Here is an 18,068-nt window from a genome sequence, read left to right as displayed (position 1 = left end):
TGATGAACAACTATGGTTATTATATTACACAGATGCAAAAGTGGCATTTGATTTTGATGACAACATTCAATGTGCATAATGTTGAAGTTATGTCAACATTTTTTTGTCCTTTTAGTGGCATCATAGCTACTTGTGCAAGTGTAACTGAAATTGTGTCGAAATATGTGGTATACTGCCACATGTGTAATATCATTGCCATTGTTAAGATTTCATTTTGGTCAAAGTATGTGGCTTTGACACATGAGTAAGATATTTTACTCTTTAACAATGAGATCTAGTTTAGTTTTTGAAAAAAAATAAAGGTATTTTAATCTTTGTACCAAAAATAAAATAAAAATGGAGCATTTACTAGAAGAAGATATGTAAATAGAGAAGGGATTATACTACCAAATATTTTGTCTTTTATAGTTGTTTGTTATTATTAATAATCAAACCAAGCCCCCTAAAGTTGTTGGCATACTTGTACTTGTTACAAAAAACATAAGCTTTTTCAATTTTTGGCTAATTTCAATAGTACAAAGGTATACTAAGGTTAATAGAATATCTGTCTTTTATTTCTTGTGTGAGTAAACTCTACCAATTTTTTATTCTTTGTAGTGGATGATTAATTTCAAGGAGATAGACAACGAGTAATTAGTGAGATAATCACTCTTAGAAGCTTGCTTTTCTGACTTTCAAAAGTTCTTGATAACAAATGGAAATGACCAAAAAATTCAGCGGTAGTTAACTATCATCAGTTTTTTAGTTATAAATCAGCGGTAGTTAACTATCACTGAAGGTATTTTAGACATTTCCATGTGTTATTAGGAAATTTTGAAAGTCAGAAATGCAATTTTCTCACTCTTAAGCACAAGGATCATCCATGTTGAATAATTTGGGCTTAAATTTGTAGTTATCTTCCACTTTTTATGGCCCATTTTTCCTTTACTATGTGAAGCCGAGTATCACTTGATTCCTTTTTTTCAATTTCTTTTTTACCATCACTTGATTCCTCTCTTTTTACATTTCAATTTAATTTTATTAACTTATAATTGACGGAAGTAAGTGCTTCGATCGTTGATGGCGGTACTTCAAGGATGTGGTGGCCGCAACCCCGTTGAGGAGAAAAGGGTGTTGTACCTACAATTGCTCCGACGCTCAAGTCAGCATACGAGTAAGAGTGGAGGCAGAGTGTATAGAGATACATACATTATGAGCTTGTCAAGAGTCCATTATATAGGATCGAGGAGACTTAGTAATGATGAGAAGTCATTATGAATGACGTCCATGAATGTAGCTATTATGAGTTGTTAGGTAATTATATGGGTGTGTTTGTTTCAAGTTATAATTGTTGATTCCCGGGAATAAAATGATTGGAATGTATATGCCTATGTTTGTTACAAGTTTACTTTATTTTATTCCCAGGTATAAAATGTTCCTGGGAATAGAAAAATTTCCCAAGGAAAAGGGTGGGAATAAAGTTCCCATGAAGATGGGAATAAATTCATAAATAGTTTACCTATTATAATCCCTATTTTTATGGTTCCTAGGAATATTATAAAGCTAACCAAACATATTTTTCCTAAATTCCTTGGAATAAAATTCTCATCTTTATATTCCAAAGAATGTTATTCCTAGGAATAAATTTGGTAAACTTGAAACAAACACACCCTATGTCTTCAAGCAGAGATGATTTGATGCCTAAGGGTAGGCTTTTTCTTGTTGGATCTCTGAGTAGTTAGGTCTAATTTATGGCAGGTTAGACTTTTTGCTGATCGGTTCAATTATGAAAAATCAATCCAAAATCCAACTAATTTTCATAAAAAAAACATTCAAACACATTTAATAATAATAATACTCACTTTTTCTGTGATATTTATGAATCGGTTTAAACTTGAACCCATCATGACCCGGCCCAATGAGCCCATACCTATCTTCATTCTCTTTCAAAAATTCCAAAACACAGTCAATCAGTCACTGAGAAGCTGAGTCTCGCTGCTGATCTCGAACCGCCGTAGGACCGGCCGCAACCGCCATCCGTTTTCCTGCATCCTCACCGTTCAACCTCCTCTCTTCCATCTTCATCCAGTTCTCATCATTGTATTCGTGCTTCGTCGCAGGTTAATCGCACAATTCATCTTCGTAGCATTTTCTTAATTCATTTCAAAATGAAACCCTACAATTTTGAGCATAATTTCAATCTTATACAACTTTTACTCATTCATATCAAAATGAATATCATGCAATTTGGAACCTTTTATTATAATTATTATCAGGGTTAATTAAGTTAATAGTCTCTATAAATATCTAGTTTGTTTCGTTTTTAGTCCTTACCAAAAAAAAAATTGCACTTTTTAGTTCTATTCTATGGAGCGACACTTCTCGGGTTAGGCGTGTTCTGGTGTCGGACACATGACGTGCCCGACACCGACACTTGTAATTACATTATGTAATTTTCTCAAACTATTAGCGGTGTCGGGGTGTTGGTGCCGGTGTCCGTATCCGCGCTTGACTTATTCTATAAAATGTTTTTCGTCAGCTTTTTTAGTCTCCGTAAGATTTTTAGTCAGTGTTGTTGGTCCTAGAAATGGTAAAGGAAAATGTAACCCGGATTAAAAAATGCGATATTCTTTTCTTGTAGGGACTTAAACCAAAATTATGGATATTTATAGGGATCATTTAATTAATGAACGCTTGTTATCATGGGATTAGATTAGATTAGATTTCTTTAATTTCATCTTGTATAATTTTTCGAATAAGTTCATCTGATTATGAATATCTCAGAAAAGTCTCTGACTATATTAAATTGTCGAGTTGGTTCCCATGTTTAACTACTTAATGCACAATCAGGTCATTATATCTAACAGCTTATTATCAATTCGGTCCCTCTCGACTATCAGGAAGACTAAAACGAGTCAAATTTGAAAGAATCAATGACCTTTTTGAGATATTCATAATTGTAGGGACCTATTTGAAAGCACTCTGCAAAGTCAGAGATGGATTTTTTTAGTATACTCTTTCTTAATTCATATCAAAAGGATATTGTGCAATTTGCAGCTGTTTTTGAATATTTTGATGTTATGTTTGTATAGTTTCATCTTGGACAGCTTTTCTTAATTCATTTTAATATGAAATCGTGCAATTTTGAGTTGTTTTGGGAGTAAAGCGCATAGTTTCTCCCTGACATTGTAGGATGCTCTCAAATATGTCATTAAGAATACGAATATTTCATAAATGTCATTGATTCTGTCGAATTTTGCTCATTCTAGTCCTTTTGACAATCAGGGAGGGACTAAATTGATATTAAGTGGTTAAATATAAGGATCAAATTGATAGTAAGTGGTTGAAATATAAGGACCTAATTGATAGTAAGCAGTTAAACATGTGGGTCAATTTGACAGTTTAATGGAGTCAATGACTTTTTTGAGATATTCATAATCTATGAGATCCATTTGAGAGCATCCTACAAAGTCAGGGACAAGTTTGGTGTTTTACCCGCTGTTTTTTATTATTTCGATGTTTGATTGTTTAATTTCATCTTGTACAGTTTTTTTTTCATATGAAAATGAAATCATTTCATTTGGAGCTGTTTTTAATAGTTAGGTTTGTCTAATGTCATATATACATAGGTTTCCTTTGCCATGCTGGCATTTTCGAGAGGTGTAGTTTCTCGCCTTCGACAATTCCCCGTGGCATCGCTGCCACGATTTTTTAGTTCGGATGTGGAGACTATACGGACAATTGAAGCAAAACCTAGTGTGATGACACCGAATTCACGACGAACTGGTCTTGTAGCTGTAAAATGTGGAATGACTGCACATTGGGATAAATGGGGTGCTAGAATTCCAATTTCTATCCTTTGGGTTGATGACAACATTGTCTCTCAGGTCAAAACTCCAGAGAAGGAAGGTTATTGTTCTCTCCAGGTGCGTTCTGCTTCATTCTCAGGATCAAATTCAATGTTTCTAATGAGTTTAATGTGGATTAATTCAGTTCAGAGTTACTCGTGGAATAACTTAAGCTAATGCAGTCTTAATTTCTTTCGAAAATTTGTGTAGTTGATTGGATTGTTTGAATTCAATGTTTGTAATGAGTTATTAAGCTGAGTAACTCAGCTCATAGTTACTCATGGAGTAACTTCAGTTACCACAGGAGCACCTTTAGTTTAGTTGCTCCACTTAAGTGACTTATTATAAACATTGAATTCCAGCTATCCAATCTACTATACAAGTTTTTGGAAGAAATTAAAACTGTTTGGTAATTCATTAAATCACTCCAAATGAACATATAATATTTTTTTTTTTAAATGTAAGTAAATATCAACTGTTAGACAAATTTTGGATTTATATGGAACTCTGTGTGCTTGATCATTAACATAATATAGTGGTAATATTAGGTTAGATTGGTGAAATAATACAGTAAAAAAAAACACAATATGGAGATAATATTCGGCTGGTGAAATTCAATGTTTATAATGAATGAGTTATGGATTATTAAGTGGAGTAATTCAGCTCAGAGTTACTCGTACAATAACTTGAATTGTCTTCTCTCTCTCTCTCTCTCTCTCTCTCTCTATATATATATATATATATATATATATATATATGTATATGAAGTTAAATATGTATCTAATTATAGACATGTTTGATACTTTGTTTTAGTTAGATTGGTTGTGGACAGAAGAAGGAGAAACACTTGACAAAGCCTGAAGTGGGTCATTTTAGGGCTCAAGGAGTTCCAATGAAGAGGAAGCTCCAAGAGTTTCGAGTGACCGAGGATGCACTTCTTCCTGTTGGTACATCGCTTAATGTTCGCCATTTTGTTCCCGGCCAGTATGTTGACATCACAGGAATCACTAAAGGAAAAGGTTTTCAGGTATTTTTCTTTACCTCACACTATTTATTTCTCATCTCCTTTTCCTTATAAATAATAATCTCTCTCTTACATTGAGTATGTAGTATTTGTTCCTGCATGTGTCTGTATAATAATAGTTGAGTTGAATGCATTGTGTTCTTTGTTTGTTTGTTGACATGATTAGTTATTATTCCGTCGAAGAATTTATTAAATTTGTATTTGTAAGATTAAAATGAATTACACCAATTGGTCAGAACAATAATAAGTTGGTAGATTCAAACATGTATTATATGTCATTGTTTAAAATTGGGTTAGTGCTTGTTTGGTTACCCGTTTTGTGGGTACAAACGTGAGTCTGGAGCACTCAAAAGCAGTTTTGCTATTTTTGTGGTGTTTGGGTAACTGCAAAAGTGATTCAACAAAACGTGATTTAACCCCCCAAACTCACGTCTACCAGAAACCACAAATTGGAGCTTTTGCAGCAACTCAAAAGCAATTTTGGAATTCAATTTTTGGTGGCTGATGTATTTTCCCAAATTACCCATGATATTCTTTTTCATTTTCCTACAAAGTTGTATACAACACAGCCAAAGTGATGAATTTTTTCGTTGCTCAAATTCTTTTCTCAACCCTGTTTCAGCCTTCATGTTACCCTGCAAACCTCAACGTTCTCTCTCTTTCTTTGAGAAGAAGATGGAATTGGATTTGTATTTAATTATTTCAAGAAAAAACCGTTTGAAAACATTTGTTATTATTTTATTTTTTAATATGTTTAAGAAAATTTGTTAATTAATATGTTTAAGAAAATTAATATAATATACCTAACTCAAATTAAACTATCAACTTAATCTGCATTTTATTTTAGAAGTTTTACTAATCTACAAATAATTAAATTGATAATGCAACATAAATTTGAATAATTATATAATATAGAAATGAAATCTAATTTTAAATAGATATTAATACCCATTTTGGTAATTATGCATTCAAAATCAATTTTGGGTCAAACTATCCAAACAACATTAATTTTTAAGAATCAATTCTAAGTCAATGTATCCGAACATAAATCAATTCGCATTCAACTCACTTTTAACCAAAATCAATTTTATCAAACTCGATTCTATCAAAATCAATTTTCTCCACCGCTGAACCAAACACACACTTAATTGTTTTGTTTCACAATTTATTTATTTCTGCACAATCATCGGTGTTCAGTAGTTTCAACTTTCATCTTGCATGTACAAGTTAAGGCAATGGTGCAGCTTTATTCTTTTCTCTCGTCCCATTTTACTTGACCTCTCTGGAAATTTGAAAAACTAAATGTACGTTTGCATGCTTTCTAAGGGGTGCTTTATTGTTTATTTTTCTGTTTCTGTTTTCTTATTTTAATTGTAAAATCCATGTATGACTGCGGATACTTCTCTGTTTGATGTTGAAACCTTCCATTGAATTAATCAGGCAATAACATGATACTACCATTTTTTACAGATCTATGTCTTTTCAGTTACACGGGTGTTAATTTAAATTATCTTTTCTGTTTTCAGGGTGTGATAGATCGGCACAATTTTAAAGGAGGTCCAGCATCCCACGGGAATTCGAAAACAGAGAGAACCATGGGTTCTACAGGAATGCTTGGTCCTTGTAGGGTACGATAGAGTCCTTAAGATTAGTATTCTTTCTTAATTAATACAGCTTTCTGTATTTGTATATATTGAAAATATGTTAGATTGACGGACTGTAAAAGTTTATTTTCTTTACTTTTATGTTTCTCAAGTTGTTATGATAATATATTTTTTCCTCACTGTTCAGGTTTTTAAAGGTAAAAAGATGCCAGGGAGAATGGGCGGGAAGCAAAGAACAGTAAAAAATGTATGGGTCTACAAAATCGACCCAGCAAGAAATTTGATGTGGGTGAAAGGCCAGGTAATTGTTTGTTTTCATATACTTATTATTATTCACATTAATTTATAAAACTGGAACTATAGGGCAGGAACTATCTTATTAATTTATAAAACTGGAACTATAGGCCAGGTAATTTTTTTTATATACTTATTATTAATGTATGGTTAATGAACTTCCTTTTGCCGAACTCCGGATGATCAGTGTCCTTTTCCTCTAGGAAATAAGAGGGTTTAGACAAAAAAAATGGCCTCGGACACTTGTCTATGAATTTGTATTAAATTTGAATTCCACTTAATTCACACTTGCAGTACTGCTAGTACAGAAACTTGTATGTTTGTATGAGCTAAGAAACTCTGTTTGTCTAAAACTTGGGAGTAATTATATCATTAAGAGATTGATGGTGGTTAAGTAATTATATCATTAAGAGATCGATGGTGGTTAGGTAATTAATAGTTCTCTATCTATTTTAATAGCTTAATTATCCATTAACTGGCAACAATATTTGGAATCTCATCTTTATCTCTGACTGCTTATTTCTCTTTGTATGATGTGCACAATGCAGGTCCCAGGAGCTACAGGGAACTTTGTTTTTATAAAAGATGCAGTCTATGAAAAACCTGACACATCTATACTTCCTTTCCCAACTTACTTTGTGCCAGAAGATGAAGATACTGATGATATGGAACCTTTGATTGCTGATCTTGGAGATGTTGATCCATTTATGGTTGTTGATTAAAGAGATAGTTCATAAAATGGATTTTTTCGTAGGATTTTCTTCATGTAATCAATTATGTTCTTTTATTTGAATTTAGATATGGCAAAAATAAGAATTTTGAGGAACGACATTCCTAGGATTATTTTTCACTTGAGTCCTTCACTGGTTAAGTTCTAGCGATACTTGTGACATTCAACAATTATGAATTAGGATTGGGTGAACATGGTTGTTTTGAAATCCTACAAATAAGTGTTGAGACTTGGAATTAGTTAATGGCTGATGCTTTCTTGTAGTATAATTGTTTCCTTCATGGAGCTAATTTATCTGGTACGATGATCCTCCGCAGCCGTGGTCTCTCCCGCGGTCTATATGAAAATGATTGATGAAAAAACACCAACCTATTTATTTACGGTTCTAGTCTTAATTTGTGGAGAGTTGCTTTGCATTTGCCAGTGTTTCACAGTGTGCTCCTTACATTCATTTCCACAAATCTTTAACACTTGAAGTTCTTCTGTTTGCATTAGCAGATATGAGTTACTTTACCTAATTTCTACTGTTCTGAACTTGAAATTAAGGTCTTCCACTTTCCAAGCTTATACATATGCGCGCTTATCAAGAGAAGTGAGGATAAGCTCTTGTCCTATAAGCTGCAAATAAGCTCTATTTCCAAACAGGTCCTTGTTCTCTAACTTTGGAATTCCAGTGACACTAAAACTGAACAAAATAACCATGCCCAATTACAAATAAGAAAGTAAAATGCATTATCCCATTATTTATTAATATTTTTTTAATGGCTATCCAATTATTTAAAGGGTTAATGGTGCTTTACTCCCCTGTAATATAGGTCATTTTTTGTTTTCTCCCTGTAAATTTTTTTATTTTATTTACCCCCTTGTAAAATATATTTTTTTTAGAATACCCCCTAATAGGTCATAAAAAAACGAAAAAATTCTAAAAAAAAAAAATAAAGTTGTTTTTTTATGACCTATTACGGGGTATTCCAAAAAAAAAAAATTTTACAAGGGGTAAATCAAAAACTATTACGGGGTATTCCAAAAAAAAAATATTTTACAGGGGGTAAATCAAAAAAAATATTTTACAGGAGGGAAAACAAAAAATGACCTATATTACAGGGGGTAAATCACCATTAACCCTTATTTAAATTAAACTTGGGTAGTTTGCTTGCGATTGAAAGATTAACTTAACATGACCTTCTATGGCAAAATCTGCAACAACTCAAAAACTTAAATCCACATTTTGCAATTACCAACATAAATCTACAGCTTATAAATAATATTTTTCTGCATCAACATAACTCTTGCCATATGCTATAAAACTTAATGACCCTTTTGAACATTAAAAAAGAAAACAGAATCCTTAAAACATAAGATTGAGATTTTCTAACTTTGTGGAGGGAAGTCACCAAGACGTTCTCCCTATTTCTCTCCTATATTACTCTCTCTACTCTGAACTATCATTTCTCTCCCAACGCAATAACATGTAGGCGGAAATCTGATGTGGAGATTATGCTTGTAGTCCTTGACGTATTCTTTGAGTGAAAAGCTCGACGGAAGTATAATTTTTTTTTTTAACAAGCCAAAATGAGATATATTAACAAAGAGTTTTGTTCCCTAGCACAAGGAGTGCCAAAGGAGACAAAACAAGGTTACAAAATAGTTCCAATCAAACCACAAAAGATATGGACGAATAATACATCAGCCAATCCTTAAACAAGCAAGGGGGCGCTGTCACCACAAATGATAACCAAAAGGAAAACACACATTTTTTGCTTTCAACCATTTGAGAGATGTAATCTTAACCTTCTCAAGAAGTTGCTCTGTTGTTTTAGTTGTGTTGACAAATAATCTATTATTTCTTTCATTCCAAAGAACCCAAATACCACAAAGCCAAATCAAATGAAGAAAATACCTTCTTGGAGCATAACCACCTGATGAATAAACAAACTGATAATAATGGTCCAAAACCTGATGAGGATCCACAGAAAACACACCAATCCAAGTTTTAATTTGTTGCCAGAGAGCACCAAAAATAGGACAATGAATAATTAAGTGGTCTATTGTTTCATTTTGTCCACAACATGTAACACATAATTGAGAATCATAAGAAATAACACCTCGTCGCACCAAGTTATCCTTTGTTGGCCATCTATTGTGGAGAAGACGCCACGCACAAATAGAGACTTTCAAAGGAGCACTCTTATGCCACGGAGCATCCGAAACAACGTCATAACTGTGCATCTCCTGCCGCAAGAGCATTTGATATACACCACAAACAGTGTACCCATCACCAATGTTGGGCCGCCAAAGTCAAACATCTGATTCAGTATCCTGCAAAGTAACATTAGTAAGTAAATTCCTAATCTCCACTACCAATTCCTCCTCCCAAGCTAACAAACGTCGCCTCCACCTCCAAGCCTCTCCATTTTCACCCCAACCCAAAATGTTCATCTCTCCCACTGACAGATCCTTATGAATCGATAAATCATACAACCTTCTAAATTTCACCAAGAACGACTCTGTCCCTAACCAACAATCCGACCAAAAGAAAGTATTTAAGCCATTGCCTAAACGTTTTGAGATACTTTCTTCGAACCAACTACCACCTTCCACATCTACTCCATTTTGAATTTTAATTATCTCCCTCCACCAAGCTGAACCTGTCATGCCCCCCTCCTTCAACCGACCACCTTGCTCCCCATATCGAGAGGACAACACCCTAAACCATAAACCCTCCCTATCCACTAAACACCTCCAACACCATTTACCAAGAAGAGCAATATTAAACTCAAGTAATCTCCTTACCCCCAATCCACCAGCCCCCTTATTCATGCAAATAGTATTCCAGTCTACCCAGGCAATTTTTCTATGATCCTCACTCCCACCCCAAAAAAAATTAATTAAAATAGATTCAATGGAAGAGATTATACCTGCTGGAGCTCTGAAAAAAGAAAGGACGTAGACAGGCAGTGAAGACAGGACGGACTTAAGGAGAATCAAGCGACCATCGTAAGATAAATTTCTACTTTTCCATTCCGACAATCTAGATCTTAGACGCTCTAAAACCGGATCCCAAAAACAGAGACGTCTAGCATCACCACCAATGGGCAACCCCAAATATATAAATGGAGTTTTACCAAGTTTACAAGACAAAATAGAAGCGGCTTCCTGTAACCAAGATACAACAATGTTAATACCAACCAACAGGCTCTTGTTGTAGTTTACCTTTAAGCCAGACATATTCTCAAAAATCACAAGGATTGACCGCAAGGCACGAACATTCGCCTAACTCTTGACACCTAGCAGAAGCGTGTCATCAGCGAATTGCAAGTGGGAAAGCACAGTGGGGGTATGCAATCCTATAGAGTAACCAGTAAAAAGGTTTGAATTTACTGCTGAAGTCATTAGAACATTCAAACCTTCGGCTGCTAGAAGAAAAAGAAAAGGCGAGAGAGGATCGCCTTGACGCAGTCCCCGTTGCATATAAAACTCGTCAGTAGGGCTACCATTAACCAGAACAGAAACAGTTGTTGTACTAACACATTCCTTCATCCACTTACGCCACAAAGTTGGAAACCCCATTTTTCCCATAACATCATCAAGATAATCCCAATCAACCGAGTCAAACGCTTTTTCAAAATCCACTTTAAACAATAACAATTCTTTTTTCAACTTGCGCGCCTCATCCACCACCTCATTAGCTACTAGAATACCATCAAGAATTTGGCGATCTTTTACAAACGCTGACTGAGTATCCGAGATTACCGTTCCCATTACCTGATGCAAACGGTTTGCTAGCAACTTCGCCAAAATTTTGTATAAACAGCCCACCAGAGCAATGGGGCGAAAATCATTAAGACGATGCGGACAATCAATCTTTGGAATAAGAGCGATGAAGGTGCTATTTATTCCTTTTGAGAGACGACCGTTGCGATGAAATTCCAACACAAACCGCATAATGTCACCTTTCAAATCCGGCCAAAATTCCTTAATAAATCCCAAAGGAATGCCATCCGGACCCGGACTCTTGTAACCATCACAATCCCACACCGCAGCCTTAACTTCAGTCTCAGTAAACGGGTAAACAAGGGAAGTATAAATATTATGAAATTCTATCTAATATATATATCATTCAATGATCATGTACACAAATATCTAGCTTGGATGATCTCACATTGAAATTTACAATGGTGTATATATTTTTTAAGATATATAGTTAAATATAAATGGCAGGTTTAAAATTCAAAATTAAATTAAAAGATCAGTATTATATGTTTGTTTTAAGAAAATGATAAACACATCATAATCTACAAATGTTATCACACACCATTTTCATGACCAACTAAACTAAGATTGAAGCTCTCAAGCAATAGTCTACGAAAAACCTGACCCATCTATACTTCCTTTCCCAACTTACTATGTACCAGAGGATGAACATACTGAGGATATGAAACATTTGGTTGTTGATCTTGGAGATGCTGAATTGCTGATTCATTTATGGTTGCTGATTAAAGAGATAGTTCAAAAAACGGAATTTTTTCCTACTAGGGTTTTCATCATGTAATCATGTTCTTTTAGTTGATGACGAAAATGAGTATTTTGAGTTCTAGGGTTTTTCACTGGAGTCCTTCACTGATTAAGTTCTAGGGTTGTTACTTTTGTCTTAGGATGGAGTGAACATGGTTTTTTTTATTTTTTTGGATAACATGGTTGTTTTGAAATCCTACAAATAAGTATTGAGACTTGGAATTGGTGAATGACATACTTTTTTCTAATTAATTGTTTCCTTTTTTAAGTTAATTTATTTGTGACTGACCTTGCAGTGTAGTATCTTAATAATTTTTGCTAAATTTTTCTATTCAAATTGTGATAGATTTAAAGGACTATGTGTGGGGAATATATTTCATAAGGTTAAGATATGTCGTCTGATTTGTGAAGTTATAGATTTATTGAGTACCCTGCGTGCTATGGTTTGATGAATCCACCAATATATTACACTTTTTTTGGTTAATTATAATTTACTACTAATTTTGCACCATAATTTTGCATTTTGCAAATCATTTTATTTTAAATGTATACTTTCTTGTTCTATTTGTTTCGTGAATACAGTTTTAAATTAAAATTAAAAAAAAAAAAGAATTGAGGCAGTAATATATTGACAATGATTATTATATTCTTAGTCAACGATCTCTCTTTCATTTTCATTAATTAATTAGAGTCAATTTTCCTTGTGTCCCAATTCATTACTTTGACTTATATAAAAGGAATGATAATATTCGAGTATCATTAATAAAATATTTTCAATGTCACCAGCAAATATTTTATTTTGTAGACTATTTGATTAGCCTCTCCAAAATAAAATATAAACATAAAGTTTTAAATTATGCATATTGAAGAAAATCATATACTCTAAAAAAATTCATACTTAATCTTTGTTTATTTTTTTGAAGCAAGTAACTATTCTTTGTTATATATCAATACCAAAAAAAATTATTCTAAATTACAAGAAAAAAATGATTGAGTAAATTACACTTTACAGCTAATATATTGATTCATTAATATTATAGATGGTGAAGTTTTAAGAAACGACTATTATCAAAAATCTTTGTAAATTTAGATGATTTACTCGTTTGAGTTGAAAGAAGTAATCATTGATACGTCTCAAATATGATTAACTATGATGAAGTTAACCTATAAATAAAAAGTTTTCAACATGATTTTGAATGAAGATATCTACAAAATCAACGATCATAACCAAATGCATAGTGTAATAAACCAAGAATAAAAGTTGACTTAGCTATGGATTTTTCTATTTGATTTACAATAAATGAATTGAATTTGAACTTAAATCTCACGCATTCTATGTAAATATCCTTCATCACTAGGCGGCCCAACATTAATATCTTGTTCAACTGTGTACATATTTTTATTTTTATTTTTTTGAAGGGCGATATTTTTAAAGATGAGTGCATGTTTAAAATTTTAAATTAAATTAAATAAAGACTAATGTATTTTTGGCTTAATAAAATACCCTTGACTCTTGATAAAAAAAAGAAAATACCCTTGACAAATACATCATAATCCAAAAATATTATCACACATCTTTTTCATAGATCATGATTCAATACTTACAAAAACTTTGTTATTTCACCACATGAAATCTAACATCAAAAACCAAAAATAACCTAATAATACCTCAGAATTGAATTCTATACTATAAATTAATTCCTCAAAATTAACCTATAACATTTTTTGGACTAAAAATAGTTAAAATTTGAATTAAAATAAATCAAACATGAAGAGGAAAACCTCTTCCAACATTAGCATTAAACCCAACACTAAACCCAATTAACTCTTTCTTATAAGGTAAATACGATTTTACCCTCGTCTCTTTCTTTCTTCCATAAAACACTTCCATCGCCGACACTGTCGCCGGAGTTTTCTTCTCCGTCGCCGGAATCTTTTTTCCAACAACGTTTCCATTGCCACCGCTATTCAGCTTTAAATTCTCCTTTTTTGCTGGAGTTACCATATTCAACGACTCTTTTCCGTCGCTTTTGCTTCGCCGTAGTAAGCTTAGAAACTTCCATCGCGAAGATGAAGTATTCGAAGACGAACCAGTTGAATTGCTTTTCTTACATTTGATCGTAGAATTCATCGGAGAAGTCTTCGGAGAAGCAATCAGAGATGATGATTTTGGAGTCCAGAAACAATACGACTCCGCCGGAATCGAATCCAGATCGTCTTCCACCTCCGACGAAGTCCATTTCTCTTTCTCATTTCCGATGAAAAGCTTCTTCAACGAATACAAAATCTCCGCAGCATCGGAGTTTCTTCTTCCACCGCCGTTAAGTTTCGGTTTCTCATCTCCGATCAACAAATTTTTCAATGAAATTGAAATGTCCATCGCGTCGGAGTTTCTTCTCTCGTCGCGATTGAAGATCGGGGAAACGTCTGCTGCATTGCGACGGTGACTACGAAACGCGACGAATTCGAAATCGTCGTTTTGAGAGTGTGAGTTGTCGTTTTCATTAGTAACTTGTTGAGCGACGTCGTTTATGTTATTAGAAGAGTAAACGCTGAAACTTGGACACAAAAAAGAGTCCATTGTTGAAGAAGTTTCTTCGTTTTGTTGTTGATTTTGCATTTTTGTTTTATGAGTTTTTGTGTTTTGTTTATGAAATGTTGACTTGGTTTGTGGTATTTATAGTAAGGATACGAGGTTGAGTGTAAGACAGAAAGAGCAGCCAACGTTTATTTAAAAATTATATTAAAAAAAATTGATTATAGTATTAACTGAATATTCATACTATCATATCATGGATGACGGCATGACCATTTCTTTCTTTTTCTGATATTATTCTAGAAAAATGTCATCTCCAAGCAAAAATAAGTGGGTAAATTCTTTAATGGTCACAATCCTAAATGAAAGATATATGGGCAAATGAAAAAATAATATTTTTACATCAATCAACATCATTTAGTTTTATTCTTATTTATTTTTCTATTTGATGTGAGTGTGTTCAAATATTTTTCATTTAGGATTGTGTCCATAGAAGAGTTTCTCAAAATAAGTGATAAGAAGTTAGTTTATATGATGACAAGCACAAAAAACTAGTTGATAATCGATAGTTTATAGTAGTTTATAAGTTTGAATGATTAAAAAAGAGACTTGTTAGTACTTTGCACGTAAATGAATATATAGTCACTTTTACCAACAATAGATTGATTCAAGTGGTAATGGATCTCAAGCCCTTAAGCATGAGATTAGGGGTTTGACTCTTGTTTCATGCCTATGAAAAAAAATAATTTGGGATGTATGAACTGGCCTTGTATATCTCATATGTTCGTCGACAGAAATTAGTCACTGTTATGCATGACGGTGAAAACTTCAAACCAATATCGTGGTGACAAAAAAAAGATGTGTTACTTTTGATACTTTTATTACACTATTTCAGATTTGAAAATGGTTACTTAGATTTAAGATTTGGGACCAGTTGTTTCTTCATCTACAACCATTTGTAACTTTGTATATTCTCTCATCACAATTATAAGTAAAAATTCACATTTAAATTCATTTAATAAATCATTTACGTGGTCTACATCATAAACCACATACAACATTTATTGAATGAAACTAAAATGTAAATTTTTACTTATAATTGTATGACCGGATGATGTATATGTTAAGGAAAATGCTAACAACTGAAAAACAGAAGAATAAGAAGAAGAAAGGGGTGACGGCTAGGGTTTGAGAAGGAGAAAAGAGAGAGAGGAAGAAAGGGGAGATATTGAATATTATAAAGATGGTGTACTTTTTTAAAATGTCTAAAGAAGAAACATTATCTTAAAAATATATTAAATTCATTAGAACTTTAAAAAGAAACTTTTTCTACATAAAACTTTTAAATTATTTCCTCTTTTGATTCTTTAACAAATTTAGAGCACTTGTTAGCAAGATGAATATGTTAATTAGCTCAATTAGTTTTGATTTGTCAATTATGTTTTCAAACACCAACAAAACCCCCTTTTTCTATTCCAACACAAACATTTTCTAGCTTGCACCAAAAGACACGTGAAAATGCATAGTTATTTTTTTTAAGGAAAAAATGCATAGTGATGAAAATTACGTTTTACTTTGTGGTGGCTTTGTGAAAATCATGGTTTGTAAGATGGGAAGAAACGGTTGTTAGAAAATAAACGGCTATGCCTTTTTAGTTAGGATAATGGAAAGTCTCAATCAATAGCAATTTTTAGGCATATTCTTGTGTATATGTGTGATACATCTACCATAATGTGGAACCCTACATATTGTTTCTAGATTTGATCATTACAGCACGTTAATTTAATTGGATGGCCATTGGTGGATATGGGTGTACTTTGATGAAAAAGTTGTTGGCTAAGGTATTTTTTAGGATCTTTGGCAATGCCATATTTTTAAGGAGCTCATATTATTGAATGTATCTAAAAAATCAATTGTTTCTTATAAAAAAGATCGGTAGAAATATAAGTTTATATCTGTCAAAAAACTGTCTTAATTGGCTTAATTACAAACTATTGTCGGACAATTTGACTTGTTTTCATTAAAAAACATCCATAAATACCATAATAAATAAATCAATTTGGTTATGGAGTGCATATTTAAATTAAATAAAGATATTGTTAACGAGTTCTTTAGAGTACTCTTTAACGAGTGGTAAAGTTTTTAAGAAAATATCTATATTCAACACATTTTAAATTGAAGTATTTGACTTTTTAAAGAACTCTTAATTTAGAATTTTTAAGGTCCTAAAAACACTTGTTAGTATTTTCCATTAAATAATAGGTTTCTAACCTCTTTTCTCTTTGGGAAATATTTTATTCGATATTTAAAAAAAAAAAATACAGACATCCAATGTATTGAGAAAAAAACTTAAATTCCAAGTAGAATAAAGATAGAGTATGAAAGGAGTTTATAAAGAGCAGTATTTTTCACCTTAAAAGTTGGGGTTGAAATGATGAATTAAATCTATTATATAATAACATAATATATCATCAGAGTTTATCCTTTTAGACAACACATCATTTATATACATGTATCACGTTCAATAGTATTTGACGTGAGAGAACACATTGATAAAAATATAAGTATCACATAGAATAAAGATAGAGAATGAAAAGAGTTTTTAAAGAGTAACATCTCTCATCTAATAAATTGATTTTGTAAAAATGGATAAGTTGCAATATAAAAATCTAATGTACTAAAACACATCCAAATTCATCACTTACAAGTACCATCACTTAATTATCACTTTCGCAGCCATGTCACTTCTAGAAAAGTTACATATGAAACAATATGGACTATAATTTTCAAAGATGTGCCTTTCTTTTTTTACTCAAAGATAAACCTCTTTTTTCTATCAAGTGGTTTGCAATCTAGACTTCACGAAATGGAAGTCTTTACTCATAAATGTGGGTTCTCTCTCAGTAACTTTCTCCTTCTTTTTGCCAGCTTCCAAGAAATTATGTTAGGAAAAATATCTAGTTTTGAGAGTGAGTAAGGAGGCAATGTCAATTAAGGGTGTGTTTGGATGGAGGGTTTGGAAGATGAATGGAGGGGAGGGTTTACTTTTCATTTTTAAATTACGGACAATATGAAATATTTTATAAAAAGTTAACATATTAACCTGATAAACAATCATATAATACTTCAATCACACTTAATTTATCTTGAAAAAAATATGTTATATAATCCGTAATTTAAAAACATAAAGTAAACCCTCCCCTCCTAAACCCTCAATCCAAACACACCCTAAGAGTTTCCAACATTGTTTATTGAACATACTCAACACACATAAATCAAGAGAGAAAACATTATCATTTCTTTTGTGAGTTTTATGCCCTAATTTTCGTACAATGTATAGCACATTCCATGATTCATGGCACCTTCGCATAAGAGTTTCGTCACGCAACTCGTATAAAACAACATTTGTAATTAACCTTTATTGGTAAATGATCAATACAATCAACACAATAACATTTTGTTAAAAATAATATAATACAATAATATAATGTAGAGATTCTTTAATATTATTTGCATTCAACAATTAATCTCCGTGACT

The 18,068-nt window shown here is 32.5% G+C and overlaps 2 protein-coding genes across 2 annotated transcripts; one reads left to right on the top strand and one right to left on the bottom strand.

Moving 5' to 3' along the window:
* The first annotated feature begins 1,929 nt into the window (after positions 1-1,929).
* Positions 1,930-7,769, top strand: LOC11424090 (50S ribosomal protein L3-2, mitochondrial). The gene is made up of 6 exons (XM_003618230.4): positions 1,930-2,099; positions 3,609-3,905; positions 4,645-4,854; positions 6,378-6,479; positions 6,643-6,756; positions 7,298-7,769. Exons 2-6 carry the CDS (start codon positions 3,621-3,623, stop codon positions 7,469-7,471), a joined length of 885 nt encoding a protein of 294 aa, XP_003618278.1. The 5' UTR covers positions 1,930-2,099; positions 3,609-3,620; the 3' UTR covers positions 7,472-7,769.
* A 5,946-nt stretch (positions 7,770-13,715) lies between these two features.
* LOC11421793 (uncharacterized) lies at positions 13,716-14,630 on the bottom strand. The gene has a single exon (XM_003618229.4). The coding sequence runs from the start codon at positions 14,612-14,614 to the stop codon at positions 13,757-13,759; it is 858 nt and encodes a 285-aa protein (XP_003618277.1). The 5' UTR covers positions 14,615-14,630; the 3' UTR covers positions 13,716-13,756.
* Positions 14,631-18,068: the final 3,438 nt, after the last annotated feature.

Source organism: Medicago truncatula, chromosome 6 (genome assembly GCF_003473485.1).
Source record: "Medicago truncatula cultivar Jemalong A17 chromosome 6, MtrunA17r5.0-ANR, whole genome shotgun sequence".
In the NCBI taxonomy this organism is placed as follows: domain Eukaryota; kingdom Viridiplantae; phylum Streptophyta; class Magnoliopsida; order Fabales; family Fabaceae; genus Medicago; species Medicago truncatula.
Note: the sequence above shows the minus strand (reverse complement) of the source record. Positions and strands in the feature narration are given on the sequence as shown.